Below are 20,200 nucleotides of genomic sequence, written 5' to 3' on the forward strand. Positions count from 1 at the left end.
AAACAAACAAACAAACCTAAAGTGGAAATCATTCAATTACAGTGATATTACACCTTTCACTGCCCCTTCACAATATAAAAAAAAAATGGTCAAGCGTTGATGTAAACGTAGATAGGCTATTTTAGGCAGGTTGTTATCAACAACAACACATCAATGAACATTTTTGAAAGTGGACCATGTCATATGTAGCCTATATTTTCTCGTGAATTCTTTAATCGTTTTTTTTTTTTTATTGCTTCATCATTTCAGCTGTTCATACTACCTTTTTTTCGCACAAAGGGTAATTTACATTACTTTGAGAGCATCTTTCCAGTATTCAGAACTAGTGTCTGAGTGTACTTGCAATTCTGCACAGTCTTTTAATGTGGGTCGACTTTCCTTCCCATCGACTTTCATTGACTTGGAGAGGCTTTTGATCCAACCAGATCCAGACAGCTTCTTCTGATATATCGCTTATTAAGCCAAACCACACCGCTACAAAATCATCGTTCTGCCTCTTGCCGATGATCGGTTGAACAACATTTCGAACAACATACCTAAACAACTTGGTTACTTTAAATCACACTAGACGCAGTTGTAACCCCATCGGTCAACACTGATGTAGTTGAAGTATGATAATACTATTGTAGGCTAAATCCAAGTTATGCTATCAATGAGTAATAATTAGCCTTCTTTCTAAATTAAAGATTTCTCAGTACTAAAACACTTTAGCTCCACATCATCAACAAAAACATTTACAAAAGGAACAATCATCGGCTATTAGCTCCAAATAAACAAACTATGATCCACGATGACAAGGCCTATGAGAGGGGGTACGGAGGGTACGGCGTACCCTTAAGGGGCTAGGCCTGTGTTTATTGGGAGGCCCGAAATTGCGGTTTTATAGTTTACGCGCAAAAAAGTTTGGTTAAAACCATCTTAAACAACTGATTTCAAGCATAAAAGTTGTTATTCTTTAATCCTGGGGGGCCCGCAATCTAGCAAAAGGGCCCAGAAAGGTAATCGCGTGCTTTGTGAGCAGCTTAGGGGCCCAAAGTGGTAATTTAATGTTTTACGTGCAAAAATGTTCTGTTAAAAGCACCCTAAATTAAATCATAGAAGTTGGTTATTCTCCTGTCCTGGGGGGAGGGGCATAGTGTAACAAAAGCAGATTTGAGAAAAAAACGGGCAAAAAGCCCGCGTGTTTTTTTGTTTTTTTTTAATTATTTGATAAAGTTTCACGCTTATTTCACTTCAAAATGAATTTCGGAGTTAGAGCAGGAGCCGGAGAATACTTTCGGAGCAGGACCGGAGCCGGAGTCAAAATAGTGACTTCTCTCGTTCACCTCTGCTAGTGCTGGGCATGTGGTGAACGCAAGTTAATGAAGAAAGGTTAGGATTGGTCAGATGATTAACTTGATTATGTTGTAACAAGATGTTATGTTTGAGCCTTTATAGAGAGCTTGGCTTGTACCAGATACATACAACACTCAGTAACGTTAACGGATTTAACATTAAACACACATAAAAAAAAAAACATGAAAAGCTACTAAATCCAACGTTTTTGACACCACATAATGTCCTCTTCAGAATTAATTATAAGCCACATGAAGCTATTGCACTATATATTCGTATATTTTGCCGCCCCCAATAATTTCCCGCCCTACGCGACTGCCTACTCTGCTTACTGATAAATCCGGCCCTGGCCACATCTAAGAGAAATAAAAAAATGAATTTAAAAATTTTACATTAAAGATGTACAATAAGCGGACACCTCTCAACAGCACCATCAACAACTGACACACGAATTCAATGCAGGATACACAAATTGGCGAGGGACAGATCACATGATATGCACAACACAAAATAATAGTTTTATACTTTTATTGCAGCCTGATACTATTATTGCGCACAGATGTCCAATTCTGCAGTAACATGTTGTGTGGTGTGCAGTACGCCTAAGCAAACATCACACTTTTTTCCCAAGACAAAGGGGGCCCGGAGTGAGAGGGGGGCCCGGAATGACTCTTCGTACCCCTAGTGAAAATTTCTCTCAGAGGCCCTGCACGATGATTAAAGATTGTAGCCTACTACAGCCTTTGTTGTGTTACAGTTACAGAAAGTGCAAAATTGCCATCACGCAACTTTCAAACTAGGCTACATAGTTTCGTTTTTTTCGAAGAGCAGAAAAGATCTTTCAGTGGTGCATCATTCTTAATATCGTGACGTCACACACGTGCCAAAGGGGGATTGAAACCCCCACCCCCCCTCCCCCTTGACTACACCACTGTCAGGAGGTAACCTAGTAGCTTATAGTCACCACATGAACGCAAATCACTTTGCTTGTTTACGTTGAAGTTTGAGTAGCCTACAAATTGAGATTCAAATAAAGCTATTTGTTTGCGTATGACAGTTCGTCAAGAGATAGTTAGACATCAACGACTTCGTGTAACAGTACATCTACAAGAGCTTTGTTGCTGTGTCAATCCATCAGGATTACTTTCACCGAGCACTTCGTTTAACTTCTCAACCTTTTTCTTTGGAGTTAAATTCATGTATGGGACCTGCTGTGTGCTCTGGAGAAACGCCAAACATAATGTACAGCTTACTTCTATGGCCATGGCGGGGGCAGGTTTTACAAAACTGGAGGAGTTTCATCATCGATGTGCAAGAGCCTCGACTTCAACTTTTGAAATGTGCATAATTTTGGCTTACCCTAACTTTTGTTTTTGTCCAATACAAGCAAGCTATTTGTACAAATTTTATGGGGCAGGCCTACATAGGCCTGCCCTACATATGCAGTTGCAATAAGTTTAGGCAATCTTGAAATGGGGTCTTTTTGTCTCAAAGTGAAAATAAACTTTTCTGTCTAGTGGAACTATAGCCTACGTGATAAACCCATGTTTACTGACATATCGTTTTGAGACATCTATTATAGTGATTAACAACATACAGAATAAATGCAAATAATATTAAAATAGCTTACTCTTTCAGAAGTTGCTTTTCTTTTGTTTTATTTCCACCACTTTCTAGTTCACTATTTTCCTCGCTGAAATAGTGAAGACTCTCCGAGCTTATCGAGAAAAACATTCTGAACTAAACACTCTGTTCAAACCAATGCAGTTGGCAAATTACTACTCTTCAATAACTTTAGGCCTATAGAAGTCTTTCCCAAGTGAAAAACAAAAATATTATAGGTTAATCAACGGTAGGTTATTTTTTCTTGTCACGAAACCTATTCTTTGATCTCTGGATCTCAATTGCACAAGTAACGTTCCAAGAAGGTGTTGCATTACAGCTGATTGTCTTGCAGTTGTTCTTTATTTACAAAGTGTTATCTTGTTTGTGGTGTGAGCTACATGCAGTAGCTATAATATCGGGAGTACAAAATCAGTTTGTAAAAGAGGAAAAACTTTAAGGCACTGCACAACTTAACTGTCTTGAGATTAATATTCATGAGGGATCGTGAAACCCCTAGTGATGAGCATTGTGATTCTCATCGTGTTTGGGATAGCCCAGTTAAGTTAAGGATGTTTTTCAACATCCGGTTTACACGTTGGATTGGTTTTGTTTAACAAAACGGAGTCGATAAAACCTTTCAAAAAAGATGATTTGAATTGAAACCACGTTTTACTTTTTTTCGCACATTTTATATTTTTCATGAAAAATACAAGAAGGAAAAGTTTCAAGCAATTTTATTCACCACCTTTGACTTTTTTTTATAAGCTTTTTGCTCCACGACTTCATTGAGTTTTGTTGTTGATAAATTCCGATGTTTCTGATAATATAGTATAGCGGTAGGTCGAACTGATTTTCACAATTAATAAACTAGGCTACTCTGTAAACATTTGACCAATATTCTAAGAAATTTATCCTACTATTAAAATTACCGAGTCAAGCTATAAAAGGATACTTTAAATGCGGTATGCGAAACGACGAATTGATGCAGTTACAGCAGAATTATTAAAGCATCAATTGCTTCTGACTGATGAATGCAACAAGTAAATAATTTTTACAAAATAAAAATATGCACTTAAAAATGGCAAAAAATAACGTAGTACTTAAAAACATATAAAAACATCAGATTGAAGAATAGGCCATATGAAGAAGTCATGCCGTTGTGAAGAATTGAGTCTGATAAATAAAATGGTGTAATGATATAATTTAGCAAAGTTAGGTAAAGTTGTCCGAATATAAATGTATTATTAAATTGAAGTAAGTTATTTCGAAAAAAATGAGCACAAGATGCCGATTTCCGAGAGTAAAAAAACAACTTCTTGAGTTGTAAATAATACAAACGCTCAACAAATTCGGGGACATAGAACAAATTTAAAAAAGAGTGTTAAATAAACCTTGTAACAACCTTATATTGAGGCGGTGGAAACATATATCGAGTAACTTCATCACCTAAGCATATGCACCAACACAAGTGCCTGATCAATCTATTTATAATCTCAACGAAGAATCAGTTGCGACTTCCTTCAGTTTTTCCACAGCATTGATGATGGAATAAAATTATAACTTAAATCATAAAGAATTTTAGAATAAAAAGATATTCCTTCTTCCTTGGAAAGAAGTTCGATTTTTTCCTCATCATTTAGCAGATGAGGATTTTTGCCTTGTTTGAGTCTTGTTGCAAAATGTGGCCACAACCAAAGGCGAAACGCATGATACCATCGATTGGGGGTCATCACTAAATGGGCAATGCTGTCGTTTTCAAACACGGCGTAACATGACGCTAATGTTTCGTCAACTACGATTGTTCCACGCGTCGTCAGTGGAGCGTAAGCACCAGTGGCGCTCGTCACTACGTCAACATTGACAACTTTTACTCGCCGCGTCGTGGCAGCAGAGGAACGGTTTAAAAATCTTGAAGAAGGTGTCGCGAAGATGAATTGACCGACTTTGATATTTCCAGCAAACACTCCATTGAGTGAATAAGAGTGATTTTGAAATTTCTTTGAATTGTAATATGATGCTTCTTGATCATCCAATGTGAAGTCCTGTGAAGATGCGTAGACAAGGTGGTTGTGCGTTAGACGCAAAGTTTGACCTCCGTCTGTTGTAAGCGAAACAAAAGCACGCTCTGCCATTTTTCCTTGGTGAACGTCCAACTGAACGTCCATGAAAGTTAAAAGAGTGTCTGGGGTAATGTTTCCGTTTGCATCAGCAGAAAAAACTTTATCCCCAGGACGGAGATCCTTCATTCTTTTTCCTGCCCCTCCAGGAACTGGCACCATGGCATCACCAGGAAAGCACCCTCCTCGTAATGCAGCTTCGGAGGAATCTACACAAAGACAATGAAGATAAAAATATCATTGAGGAGAAAAACAGTTTGCTTAAATAGGTTGCAAAAAACATCTCTTCTTTGCAGAAATGTAATCGGAAAGTTTTACAATACAAAATGGAAGTTGTTTCAAAGTTATGTTTGCAATGCGACGTTTGTGATTTCTAAGTTCAAGCATACACGATTAAAGTTCAGAGCGTGTTTAACATCATTACATTTAACCACTAGGACATGAAAAAAATCATTAAGTCCAGTTTCACATGGATGCATTAGCGATTAAAATGTAACAAACCCAAACACCAGAAGTTTGAATTGAGGTCCGCAAATTTCTGTTCAATAAAACACTTTCTAGTAACAAAGCAGCAAAGCACGCGAACACGATCTCTTAGGTTTAATGCATCGCTCACTGCACTTGTACAAAGCCATGGTCATGTTTTCGAAATGCTTGAGAAATTGAGACAGACAATAACATTGCTCGTGGTTGCAACTTCAATACGCTACTTTTAGACATCTACATTTTGCAATTGCTTTAAAAAATGTCTGAAAGTTTATCCAATTTGCATTTCTACATAAATTAGTCAATATCTTGAAATTTATTATGAAAATTTTACTAGTCTCTGCTGCAAACATTTCACATGTTTCTTAAAAGATTTCCTTAAATTTTACATTGTAAATTGAAAGATTTCCTTAAAATATAAATTAATCCACCTTTGACTCGTTTTTCATGCAAACATTCAAAAGATAGTTCATGAAACAGCAGGCTTATGTTGACTTTTATTCAAACTTAAAAAATGTTCTGTTTGTTCTTTTGTACAAGACTTTCCTTGTCTTAAGATTAAAGGACATCCGGATTCAGGCGGCGTTGAAGTATTACTTTAACGAAGGCGTTTTCGTATTCGCTTAAAAAGAAACTCGATTATCCGTGTCAATACGGTAAAAAGAACATACTGTTGCCTACCCAGCTAACAAAATTGGTACTTTTAACATTGATTTAACTTCTGTGAATGTCGAATCAATGTAAAAATGTCCAATTTTGCCAAATGGGTACCCGTTTGAAGAACAGATGTTGAGTACCTTTTCAACCGCGTGATTTGAGAACAATGCTGTGTCGCTGTTTCAGTGAAAGGTGTCAACGATTGCAGCATTATTGTAAGAGATTTCATAACATTTGGTCTTAAAAACCCCATGGCAGTTGGACAGCAATACGCTTTAATAGCCATCGCTGGCATATTTACAGGCGCCTCGACACTGCTTTGTGGAACTTGACAGACATTAAAGGGTTAACGGTTAAAAAGGATCTTACTCTTTGGGGTCACGCTTAACAACCAAAATGTGTCGAGTTTCCTTCCTTGGAAAACGAGCGGTCGCACGCGCCAGTGTTTGTTTGTAGTATTCTTTGAAAGATTTTTTCAAACTAATTTTTATTTTGAGCAGTCCAAAGTTTTCTTTTGATAATGCTTTGTCATAAACTAAAATAAACAAAATACAAAACGAATGACTTCACATAAGCAAGTCAGAAAGCGAATTCGTTTGTAAGGCAAGAAAAAAAAATTATTGAAAGGTTGTAAGCTTATAAAAACAACACTGGAATATTAAATAAACGAAAAGGTGAATATAAAGAGTATTAGACTGTTTTATGTCGTTTAACACTTCATTGTGTGCACTGCTGCTGGCAGTTTCTGTAATCCGTGCCGGATTAACATTTTTGTGGGTCAGAAACACATTATCCTCCAAGAAATAAATAGCCTACCGTGTGAGCAACTTTTTAACCGTTCTTGTAAAACGAAACTTTAAACATTGATAACATTATACTTTTGTTGTTAGTTGATTTTCTGAAACAAATTTTTTGGGTTTAAAGTGAAATAAACAAAAAAAAACTGTTTGCACCTATTGTATGCGAGGGATATTCTCTACTCTAACGGAACATTTCATCGAAATATTTCCTGACGACAGATTTGTGCTTTTGATGATGATGATTAACAGAGATAAGAAGAACAACTGACATATCAAAGATGCCGAGCAAAATGCTACAAAAATGAAACGATATAGTGTTAATCATTAAACCACAGTAACCACACTGCAATGTTGTCCTATTTTCTACTTGTTGTTGTGTTGCGTTGCATGTTTGATTTTGTTTTCCTTTTGTTTGTTTAATTTGTTATGCTGCAACTAGGTTACTTCTACCATATGTGCAGTCTGCGCTTTTGTGGACATTGGGCGTTTTGTGTTGGTATTTGTTCAACAAAAAAGGGCCCATCGATCACGCTCAAGCCACCGAGTGCAGATAAGAAATTATCTTAGATGTCACCAAAAGACGTCAAACCAGTTTAACCAACTACGTAACATGCGACTGTTTTCATAAATACATTTTTTATTAAAAAATAAAATTAATTTCAACTGACATATAACACATTTTGTTTCAATTGCTATACCGCCGAGAAAAAAGCAAAATTTTTCATTAAAGAACTTATGAAAAGTATTATATCTGCAATATATGTTCAAGTTTAAATTTCAGTTAGTTGAACTGCTAACCCACCTGACTTGACTGAACAATGAACATGAGTCTTCTCGTAGTACACCCAATCAAATCCAGCTTCCACAGCCAATCTGGCCAGAATGGGATACTTAGATTCATCTTGGTCCGTAGTGGTTATGTCAACCGCTCGCCCTGAACAACAACGCCCTTGATAGCATAAAGGAGGGAAACGGCAAAAATATAAATTTTTTGTCAACTTCAGCCGTTTATCGTTTAGTTACAGAGCTTCATAAAGTCAAGATGCCACCAATGTAAAGCACGGAATGCGTTTCGACGACATGACACTAAAAAGTCAACATTGTCAAATATGACTTTCTCACAAACAAAAGAGATCTCAAAAAATATTTTCAAATGATATTGTCTCGTTTCCAAGTTTTGTCATGGTCATGCGCACAAGTGACATTATATCAGTGAGCGTAGACTTTGCTGCTTTAAAGTAGTGCAAAAATATTCGCCATTAACCTCATTTTTAGCCAGTTGTTTTGCAGCATGGACTACCGCATGATAATTTGAAGTACGCCTAAATTTAAACCTAAAAAAAGTATTTAACTTAGTCGTTTTGATCTGCTAATCAGGAAGATATTGTTTCTCTGTTTAAGCGACAACCTGCTTGAGTGCTTGATACTCACCTTCATAGTGCAGAGAGTTTTCGGGATGTATTATTTCCGTATTTGGGTCGTCCCACCCTTCAGTAACTCGAAGTTTTATTCCTGGCCATTGATTTGCAACCCACACCGCAAGTTCATTCAATCTGTCCATGCAACGCTATAGATACAATGAAATCGTAGTGAGAAAGTGCTAATGCAAACATCCCACTCATTTGTTAAGGTGCAAATTAAAACTTTCCTTTATATATAAGAACATAAATGTAATTTTATTATTTTATTAACACAATTGCTTTATTTGGGTCACGAGAATGAAACTTTTGCTTGTGCTACCATTGTACTTTTTAGGCGTAGTATTTGTACAAAACACCTTATGCTACTTTAGTTTTAAAGAGAAATTGTTATTACTGTCACGAATTCAAAATAGATCAGTTAAACAATGGATCAAGTCATTGGAGAATTATTGGTGAACTTGCTTTACAGTTAACCACTAAGACGTGAAAGAAATCATAAAGTCCAGTTTCACAGGGATGCATTAGCGAAACGTAACAAACCCAAACACCAGAAGTTTGAATAGGTCCACAAATTTCCGTTACAAAATTGTTTCTAATTTTAAACAATTATACCCAATATTTACACAAAATCATCACATTTAATGAGTTGAAATCTTGTTTTTGCTGCGTACTTTTTTATTTTTGAATCGGACTGTAACAGCATCATCAAATATGACAGTGCAAGAATGACAGTTTGTTTATTCTTAACTTCAATCCTCAGTTAGCACTGCCTTTTAAAAACGGAAAACATTAAGGCTCTTCACACGGTTGGCTTCCGTTGAACAGCAATGACTAATGTGCGGTGGACATTATGGAAGTACGCACTAGAAAACATGCCGCACCTATCGTTATCTGCGTTGTCCTTTCGTTAGAAGACCACTCAGAAGACGACTTCAAAAAGAGTCCTGTTTTTGGCAGACAGATATATCATTTCATCACGTTATTTAAAGTTTTTGGGTCATTGTTTTTGCTACATTATTTGTGAAAACCTTTGGGTTTAATATATAAAATTTCAATAGTGTCAGGAAAAGTGAAAACATGACGTAGTTTCAAATGAGCGAAGCTCGAAAAGACTTTCCTAAAGCCAACAGGAGTTGAAAACGAGAAATCTTGTTTGAAAAGAATTTATAGAAACACGACACGGTTTTCTGGATACGTGAATGTGAATGTGTTTAAGCGAACAGGCTAGCCTACCATGCAAATGTAAAAAAATTCTTTTAAGAATGACCAACTTGTCGTATTTAATAAATTTTAAGCCATTTGTAGATAAAAATGTATTTTCCTTCTCAGTTGGGATTTAACAAAACAATTAGTTTCTTTGAGGTTTATGTCAGTTAACGCTAAGTGCAAAAGTGTGACGGGGTAAACCAATTTGTTCTAAATCCGGTTTCCATGTATTTTTGACGGCACAAAAAACATGATTCTGTCAAAACAAAAACAAGACAGGCAGTCTTGCTAAATACTTTTCCGAAAGACCAGACTGGAGCGTGGTAAAAAATCAATTTGTCGTGTCAGAACAATTATTGAAATTGTAGACCAAAAAATACATTTTACCAAATTACCACTCAGATCAATTTTGTGAGAGGATATACACTATAATTTCAAAAATTCATAATGCATAAATATTCTTCATGCTTTTATTTTACTGGAAACACCTTCGAGAAGGTGTAGTTTCTTGACACTTTGTCACGCTCTATTCTTTCCATTTGTCAATTCTTTCATGGAAATTTTTTTCTGCTTGTTACTGCATCAAATAGTGATGTGGAACCATTGCAGCAGTTCTTAAGTATACGCCAAAGATTAAACCTGCGTTTGCGATATCATTTTGTGCTTTATTCTTGTCACTTGAATGAAAAAGCAACAAACTAAACACGAAATTTTCAATCAAGTTTTTTTTTTTTTAAATAATTGAGCATTAAAATTTGTTCTCCTCTCACGGTTCTGACGGCTGGAAGGATAAATATCATTAAAAACTAGTAAATTCATGAATACTGTTTAAGCAGAAAGAGATAAACTTACAGGTCAAAGTTGGCGGTCTTTGAAATAAAGCTGAAAAATGCTTCGAAGATGCAACATCTTAGCAGTTCCCAACATATTAATCACCCTAGAGGTGGCACTGAGGCCACGGTTTTTGCTTTCATCCTACCAAAACAAAGTTAACCGTAACGAAAGAGCAGTTGGCGAGGCTAAATTTGATCTTATAACACAGTTAATCTTGTTCAAAATCCGTCGCTTCTTTGCCGTCTCTAAGCTAGAAGGTTTTCTTGAAAATATTTTCAACAGGTTTAAAATTTTCCGAAAAGCGAATTTTACTAATCCACTTTGTCTATGCTCATTTTGTTGCAAAACTAAAAGCTTTTTGACTGACAAACAAAAATCCATTTATTCCTATGCCCAATGTTAAATTTGCAATCAATTAAAGACTCAGCTTGTCAAATCTTCTTCCGCAACAAAGGTGTAGGACTGTAGGCCTAATCTGCAGGAGCGATGCCAAACATCGTCATTTTAAATGTAGCATGAAGAAGCCTCAAGTGAAACTCACATTTTTCAGAGCAATTTGACAAGCATAAAATAGTAGTAGTTTGCTGATCAATAAAGGCAATCAAACAGTAAAACATAATTACTTAAATTTACGAAAAAGATGATTCCCCTGTTAAGTATGACAAGGATGTGTTCAGTGTTCACCAGGTAATTAAACAGTGATATTGTTTTTTTATGAAAACGTGAATTTTTTAGTCTTCAAATCGGTGGTGACACATCATGAAATTTTGAGCAGCTTAATCTTTGGATGAATTACGAAAGATGTTTCTTTTTAATCAGCCTCGAGATTTTCGTTGGCGACTGGTTGCAACGCGTTTGAAATTTGTGACCTAAGCAAAGAAATCCTCACTCGCTGTTGTTAGACTACGTTTCGGCAGGCCAGAAAAGGATCGTTTACGGAAGACTGAAGTACGGCCGAGCATGATTCAAGTAATGCCATAAACCACACATATCCGAAAAATGTAGTGTTGAAGGTATCTTTGTTCACAAAATCAAAGCTGTGCTGACAAGTGACAACTGCCAATCATGAGATATGCTTTGACTTTGCTGTCAAATACTGGTCTCTGTTTTAGCATCAAAGACCAAACTGGCGGGACTATATGAAAACGAGAAATGAAAAACAACAAAAATAGCAACATATACTGCAAATATTGAATAGTTGGTTTACTCTGCTTCAAATTGTGGGGTGAACATTTTTGGATCAATCGACGAGGATTAGCACTTTCAACTGAACACAAGAGGCCCAGACGGATCAAAGCGCATTCGGTTCTGAATAGCAATTTATCGCATTTATCGCTTTGCAAGTGTATAATACAGTAGGTTATAGCTGTTCGAAACGACATTTCGAAAATATTTTGCAAAACATTTTGTAATATTCTCAAATTTTTCTTTTTTATGGTAAACATGTCTCAAGGTTGTTTGAAAGCAAAATTGTTTCGTCGAAGAAAATTTCTTTTGTATAGTTTTGGTAGAGAGATAATTCTTGAATAAAAATTTCTTTTGGTTAAGAACGAAATACTTTGAAGCGAAATTTCTTAGATAGTTTTTCTTAGATTTTTCTCGCTATACCATTATTTCGAATAGCCTCACAATCAAGACGTAAAAAAAACGATTAAAGTCGCTAACTGGCATGTCGATTCAGTGTTACCTTACCATTTCAAACAAAAGCGTTTTAAATTGTCATGTTGAAAAGGTATGAATTGAATACACGACGTGATTTGTCAAACTGTTTACTGGCCTACATTTTTACTCCACAAATTTAAATTCTGTAAATTTCTGGATTCAAGTAATCCTTGCCGCCATTGTAGTTAAATTTGATTTAACGTTAGACGGATAAATGTTCCTAGACCTAGAAAATTGTTGAAAACACAATTATCCATAAAAATAGGTTTTGTTTACTTTTTAGGGGATATTGTAAATCGATGCTCAATCAGCTCTTGCTTCTTGTCACTTTAAGTTGCCAAAGCAAGTCATGGGTTATCGATTAACAGCCAAGATTGACAAGTGAACAAACTTTCATAAAACACAAAAGGGAAAACCTCCTGCATGGCGCAGTTCCAGTCGATCGTAACTATTCAATTTTGTTATCATAATTCTTGAAACTGTATGTAAAGTTATTGCATGAAAAGTTATCTCTCAAAGTTCCTAATTAACAACAGTAGCCCGCATTTAGCAAACGTTTTACCTGATAAACGAACCGCTTAAGCGTAACGTACTTTTACAGTGAATAATTTATAGGCGGTTTAAAAATCAATTGCAAGTTCCACGAAAGAGAATTTATGACTTCACTCCATGACGTGATATTGGGTGAAGATGTTGTGAAGTATATACTTCACTTAGTCATCAAAGAGACCACGTTAACAACGCAAACAAATTGAGATTTATGTTTTCTCATCATAGCCTTGCTTGGAAAGTTATGACTGTTATGAACGAGAAACAGAAAACAATCTCGTGTGTCTGTCTATAAATCATGTATATTGTATGCTGTATACATCAACGAAAAGCAACCCAGTCGGAAGTATGCGTCAGTTCTCGCTGATTCAGCACTCTCCTGCTTTTCAAAATCAAAGAAGATAGTTGTACCCACCTTAGTCATCATCCTGTCTTCGTTCGTCTGTTCTTCATCTCTGAAGACAATATCAGGATTCCAGTTCGGGAACAGCTCATCGTTGTATCGCTTCGAGTCGCGATGAATTGCGCCTTCTGCCGGGCCACTTGCACCGATCGTTTGTTCCGACATTTTTGGAATGTATTCGTTTTTTTGAAAAGGAGACAAATCAACAGTCGGCCGGGGTCTTGTGCCTCCGCCGTTGGTGGCCCCAGGATGGCAAGCGGTGGTTAATGCTACCCCACCAAACAATATGCGATGTCGAAACAGCAAAGAGCTTCTTATTAAATCACTTAATACTGGAGCGATCAGCAACGTCCAAATAATAAATACATATAAGAAATAACTGAGTGACCTTGTCGTTGAAGTTCGTCTGGTTAACAATGTTTTCCCCAGCCACCAAGGTAATATCGTTTTACAGCCGTTTTCAAACACTGAACGATAATTTTTCCTTTGCAACGCTTGTTTAGGACAGAAGCAATTATATTTCGCTGTTTGGTTTATAATCTCTGGATTTTCAAACTTTTTGCAAAGTTTCGACTGTTCTCGATGGGAGTCTTTATTGGTGGTCATTGTAATCATATTGATTTTATTCTTCACAATTTCTTCAAGGATGAACCTATCAATCATTCTGTACTATCTTCTACTTGCCATTGGGTTTGTGTTAACATGCAACTTTTAAAACTTGTTCATCAATTAAAATGCTGTTTTTTTCTTCACTTTTTTAGATAACTTTCGTGCTTCAGCCAAACTCTACTTAATTTTTAAAAACGTCTTTTCGAAAGTAGTTTTCTGCAGAATAAAAGACAATTAGTCGCCGCCTTCAAGTTTTTTCTTATCTCCTTCAAAATCATCAAATAATTCAAACCACTACTCATAACTGACAAAATTCATAAATGAATGACCGCTTAGTTCGGTTAGCGAGGTTTAGCTTAGTTTAGCTTAGCAACCAAACTTCACCTCTGCTTAATAACACTGAATTAAAATGAACTGGACAGAAAACAACTGAAATATCAGCTTTTCACTTCAACAACGTAAGATACGTTTGATTTGATATAAATTTACATTGAAAGCTTGCCTACTTTCTTTAGATGCAGAAATCAAAAATACCATATTCTGCAAAAATGCAGACTGCATTGCTTTCAAAACCTAAGCTAACTGTATCATTAATACGACGGCAGGAAAAAAACGACACTTCTTGTCTGTTCAAATACCCTACCAGAGAAAAACATTGCTTTTCTCAAGACAACAAACGTGTGTGTGAATATTGTTTGCATAGCGATGAGACCAGCTGAATTCAAACAACTTCGCTACTACGCATAAACCGCTAAAAAAGACGAAACCTTGATTTAATTTTTATCTTTCATGTGGTTTTCGTAAAAAAGGCTCAATTAAATTAATTATCTGACATTATTATTACCAATTTGTTCTACTCTTATAATTATTGCATCAATTATTACATACCAAACTGCTAAATGTAGATTTTAACCCAAAGTGTAGCATTTTAACTTTATTAATTTGGTTAGCCTATTAAAGATTATATTTAAGACAGTGCAACCTTTAGCGATTCTCTACAATTATACGCATCTGCAATTCTTACTTCTACATAAATTTATACGTTTAGTCCTAGACTCTATGCTTCATTATAAGAACATAAATTTAAAATAGCTTTACTCTGCAAGATGTCGGCTGACAATCTGCGTCGGGTTACCTAAATGGTTCCGTCTTGTAGTGGTTGTCGAGTGATGTGAAATACAAATTCCAGACTAGCCCCGTTTTTCTTTGCTTTGGAATTCATTCTCTATTTCATGACTGAACTTTGTTTCCTTTTGAAAAAAAATCAGGGGAAAAATATGTTCTTATCTTCATTTTTTCTTCAAGCGAATCGCCTTTGTGCCTTTCTACCAATTTCTACAGCTCATTTCATTCACTCGTACCTTGGCGGGGATTTAGATAATCTGCAGAAATGGTAACCAGTGGAAGTTTTTTGAACTGGATTGGTTAGCGGCCTGAAAGATAAAATGTAAAATTACTGCTATAAAAAATATTTGTCAAACAATTTGTGATCTAATCAAAAGATAAACAGAAAAAATGTAGATAATAAACTCATGTTCAGCAAACGTTACGAAAACTAAACTGTATTCATCTCAGCGCTACATCTTTATTTTTTATTAAATTAACTGGGCATTTTAACCAATTTGCTCCTAAGCTTTAGATCTGTTTAATGGAGGGTGATATTGCATTCTCAACACAAAATTCCGCTGTCTTTTTGTTTCAAATTACGGTTTATAGTGAATATTTTCTATTCAAATAAATAAATTCTGTTTCCAACAGCTCTATTTCTTTTGACAACTTCAAGTGGCTTTCTTACGGAAGTCAGTTTATTGTATTATTTTGTCAAGTCATATTCGACAATATAAGCCTTCGACGTCAACTTGACAAGCAGTCAGTTTTTCCTAATTTTTTTTTTGACATTACAAAGCCGTATATTTATTTTTTCATCACTTTTAGTGATGAATAATAATCCTCTACAACTGCACGCCCAGTCGATGAAAGTATTGTGTTTCAGATAAGAAACTCCGTTGCAAAATGAGGAATGCGCACACTGAACTAACAATGGTAGGCTGCAACCACAAAAAAAGTAAAAAGCACAACTTTGTTAAATTGTCACAAAATGAGTGTTTTAAATAAAAATGCACTGAAAGTAAATTACCGTAATTACAACGCGAATCATAGCCTACACGTGGAATGAATATACGTTCTATATTTTAAAGAGCAATGCAAGCTGCAAAGTTTCCGCCTGCAATCTGAACTATTTAAATACGAATCATCAAAAAGGGGTAGTTTTAATAGGTGGTTTCTGTGTTTTAAGACAGTTTATAACTACAGAGATTTTTAATTCGAATAGATGAGATTAATTTCAATCGTTTGTCACTGTTATCAATTCAAAATTCCTGTGGCATCCTCGCTTTTCATTTCATTTATTGTACGCTATTCTGATGCAGCTCACCTTCTATAGCGACTCAGTAGACCACATTTGAAGTAGGCCTACAACTACTATTAGACGCCGAACATAGGCCAGCGAGCCAAGGAACACAATTACAATAGTTTAATCTGCGTACAATCAAACATAGTCTATGCCATATGAGAAAAATTGATGCTATGGTTGAAATCTTGACTATTTAAATTTTTTTAGTGCTGCTGGCACTTGATACATTTTGTGTTTGCCTATGGTGTTTGCTATGCAGTGGTAAGTCAATTTATGTAAGTCTTTATTATTATAAACCAGGGGTCACCAAACTTTTTTCTCTGAGGGCCGGATTGCTGCGAGATCAGCAGCTGCGGGCCGGATGCAAATCCACTATCACTTGAGAAAAGATATACAACTATTTAGAATCTCCATTGACTTGCATTGAACACAATAAATAACAAAGTCAGAGGTGGAATAGCAAAGTTGTGATGAAAATTGAAAGGTTGCTGGAAAAGTAATCCCCTGCTGTGATACACTACAGGGCATCGTGCTCTTAAAAAAACATTACATCTTTCCAAATTTGGCCTAGGCTGTCCCCATTTGCGGTGGCCTAATGATAAACAGCAACGTCAGTCCTTTACAAACAGTTCGGTAACTTTTTTCCTTAACAGTTGTAGTGCAGCTGTTATTTCCGCAGCACGTGGCGGGCCAGATGAAATCAGTTCGCGGGCCGGTAACGGCCCGCGGGCCGTAGTTTGGTGACCCCTGTTATAAACCAATGCAGTTCGCTATCGCATTATGAGAAGCTGATGGAGCCAGCTCAGAGGCGGAGTGGTTTTGCCGTTGGGTCTGGTTCGGTAGATCTAAGATCGATTCCAGGTCGGATCAAACCAAAGAGTTTAAAAACGGTACCGATTGTGTTCTGTTTTGCATAACGCAGTGAGAATGAGTAGGGTAATAATGTGATGACTTGACCAGATATAAAACTAAAAATGAGCCCTGTCGCTAAAAGACTATAGCTGTTGTGGAGCGACAAAAAATAAAAACAATAACATTATGAGAAGCTGGTTCAGATGGTACGCCGTACAATGCACAGCAAACACAGCTAATCATGCAGTGGGTGTTACGCCAAATGTCATAGGTTACCAAATCAAACCAATCACCTATCAAAGTCGCTTTAGACATTGGCAAGTTGTGCTAGTTTGCGTGAAATCGTTTGTTTGCAAAGAAGCTTTAGACAACAGCTCAGATACATACTTCAAGGATATAGAATTTTTAGTCTCTTTCGCCAATCTAATCAAGGCATGCATCCCAACAGCCGCTCCCAAGAAATGGATTTTTCGCTTTGAAAGTTACGTTAACACAACGTTACTCTAACGCTGGAAAAGTTTGCTTAAGTGCATTATATGACTAATGATTTTTGAGCAATTGGATTAGACAAAAATAGACACACGCAACTAAAAATTGTAGAATATGTAGCTATTGTGTGAAATGTGATTTCAATAAACAGTTTTTACATTTTTTCCAGTGCTAGGTGTAAAGTCTTTCATAATTCTTCAGCGATAAACTATAGGTTATTATAGCCTAGCATCAATGTTTTTACAATCCATGACTTGCAAAATCTCGATACCCTAATGAAGCAAAAACTTTTCTGCAAGTCATGTTGTGCAGCAATGAAGTGAATAGGACATGTCATAAGGTGTATTTTTTAGACAAACACATTCTTTCTAAAACAACAAAGATTTTGTACTCTCACGAGTTTAAAACACTATTTATATCCCCTATTCAACTCAGCATTTATAAGGTACTATCTCAGGGGTAGCCTACAGTATTTGAATAACTTGAAAAGAGTTTCATAAATAGATGAACCACACATACTCCTTCATCAATATTATCGTAACTCTCACGCCCTTGGTAAGAAAGGTTGCTGAAAGATAGCAATTATCATTGGTTACTATTATGAGAAAATATTCTTTATGTTAACATTTAAATCATTTTCAAACGATCTATCAAACTGCCAAGAAAGGGCGTCACTTGGCCCACAGGTTTCAAAGAAAACAACTTCGCAATTTATGGTTTTCACCTGTTATGCTCGCAATTACATCATCACCTCTAGTATGGAATGCTACAGTGACTGATGCTCATTTTTAAAGGAACGCTTCTGTCAAGTCAGCAAATCAATGCTTTTTGCATCGATTCAACGTTAGACCTAAATGAATGCAAAAAAGTCTAATTTGCTTGGATAGTGGTTTTCATTGTCAATAGTATCACTTGAACAAAACAGCCAATATAACATTTTATTCTTATAATATTTTGATGCAAACTTTAAAATTACAAAGTTTTACATGCTTCACTTTTGCATTTTTTTTTTGTTCTTGTTGAAAAAAGAGAAAGAATCATAGTCAACGGGTGCGATCTTGTGCCAAAGTCAATCTTATGACATGTTTTGCTGCAAAACATACATTGAACGTTGCATTTGAATTTTAAAGTTTTTTGAACAATGTTTTAATTCTTTTCTGATGGTCACGTGCAGAAACGCTGTAGAATTGCAGCGTATTTCTCATTAAATGTTACATAACGGATATACCATACCAGTGGCGTAGCCAAGGGGGGGGGGTTGGGGGTTACAGCCCCCCCCCTTTGGCACGCGTGTGACGTCACGATATTGAGAATGGTGCTTTCAGTCTCTTTATGCTTGAGAATGATGCTTTTAGTCTAAAAAATATTGCCTAACTTTAAACAAAACTGCATTAAAAGAGTTTTGCCAATACTAAACATTTAAACATCTCAGCCAGGAATTAGCAACAAGAAAACATAGAGACATAGCTTTATTTACGAAAAATGCCGAAGAAAACATGATCTTATCTTTTTGCTATGCCACCGGACAGCACCATTTTACAGGAATATTCATACCCACATTTTTGTTGAAAATGCTCTCAGAATGCACCAAATTCAAAGTAATTTTTCAAAATTTTCTGAGGGAGGCCCCCCAGACCCCCCGCCGCTGGGTCGTCAAAACCCCCCCTTTCTAAATTCCTGGCTACGCTACTGTACCATACGCAGTTTGCCGTGGTGCGAACGAAGTCCAAACGAGTAAGTTTCAATATGTTGTCCATTTTATGCTAAAGCCTGCCTGCTGAGCAAAACCACCAGACGCGTGACAATATTCTTTTTCGTGTGTCAAGTGATGAGAGAGAAATATATGACTTTATGTGCCATTCATATTCTACAATAGTAGCCTAATTAGCAATAGTACACAACAAACTTACATCACAAATAACATACAAATCACATACATAATACAAGTTCTTTGACTTTAAGTATGCTCAGTGTTGAACAATTCAACTTGATTAACCAGGAGCAGCCAAATACCATTTGGTCTTCTCAGTGTTGAACAATTCAACTTGATTAACCAGGAGCAGCCAAATATCATTTGGTCTTCCAGTCATTTGAGCAAACAAAAAACGTTTAAGTAAAAATTATTCTTTCTACGCACACCATGTTTTGTTACAAATTTCAATTAATCGGAAAAAGGAAGGCAACGTAGCAGATAATGCCATTTTTTAAAGTCGACCGTGTAGTAAAGTATCCCTAGACAGCAAAATCCGTCATTTTTACATTAATTCAACGTCTGCAGACGTTGAATCATTGTGAAATTAACGGCGTTTTGTTTGGGATGTCGTATTAGAAACTATCAGTTTTCGTAACTATCCCCCAAAATTAATCATATCGACTCATAGTTGTAAAGGGTTGCCAGATCTTAAACACAAAATAGACTATAGCCTACAGTAAAATCTAAAAATGCAAATACAAACCTAAACAATTTATCAAAGCCCGAAATAGCTCGAGAATTAAACGAATCAAGTTTACTACCATAAGCAAGCTGGGCTTAGTATTCATCTCAAGATTTTCAAACTCCATAAAACCTGGACACAAATCTGACCAGATGTTTTATAAAAAATAAGCCCATACGTCAGTTCGGTCAGACTTAGGCTACAACATGTCAATCATATCCACTGCGTTGAGAAAAAACTGAAAAGATTTGCATTTCTCTCAGCGAAGACATTGATAATAATTGCGGAATTCCAACATGTATCAAATCTCCATTGCATTTTTCAGGT

At 36.1% G+C, this 20,200-nt stretch overlaps 1 protein-coding gene across 1 annotated transcript; it reads right to left on the reverse strand.

The window, feature by feature from the left end:
• Window positions 1-3,559: 3,559 nt before the first annotated feature.
• LOC145778321 (sonic hedgehog protein-like) lies at window positions 3,560-13,816 on the reverse strand. The gene is made up of 4 exons (XM_082589786.1): window positions 13,088-13,816; window positions 8,432-8,567; window positions 7,803-7,934; window positions 3,560-5,266 (listed from the first exon to the last, which is right to left on the reverse strand). Exons 1-4 carry the CDS (start codon window positions 13,736-13,738, stop codon window positions 4,461-4,463), a joined length of 1,725 nt encoding a protein of 574 aa, XP_082445912.1. The 5' UTR covers window positions 13,739-13,816; the 3' UTR covers window positions 3,560-4,460.
• Window positions 13,817-20,200: the final 6,384 nt, after the last annotated feature.

Source organism: Aplidium turbinatum, chromosome 10, assembly GCF_918807975.1.
Source record: "Aplidium turbinatum chromosome 10, kaAplTurb1.1, whole genome shotgun sequence".
In the NCBI taxonomy this organism is placed as follows: Eukaryota; Metazoa; Chordata; class Ascidiacea; order Aplousobranchia; family Polyclinidae; genus Aplidium; species Aplidium turbinatum.

Bases quoted from the DNA above. Each gene is read 5' to 3' on its own strand.
- LOC145778321 (XM_082589786.1), bottom strand. From the start codon at position 13,738: ATGATTGATAGGTTCATCCTTGAAGAAATTGTGAAGAATAAAATCAAT. The intron at 8,568-13,087 runs GTGGGTACAACT...TTGTATCTATAG, and splicing joins AAGACAGGATGATGACTAAG to CGTTGCATGGACAGATTGAA. The intron at 5,267-7,802 runs GTGGGTTAGCAG...GTCTTTGTGTAG, and splicing joins TCATTGTTCAGTCAAGTCAG to ATTCCTCCGAAGCTGCATTA.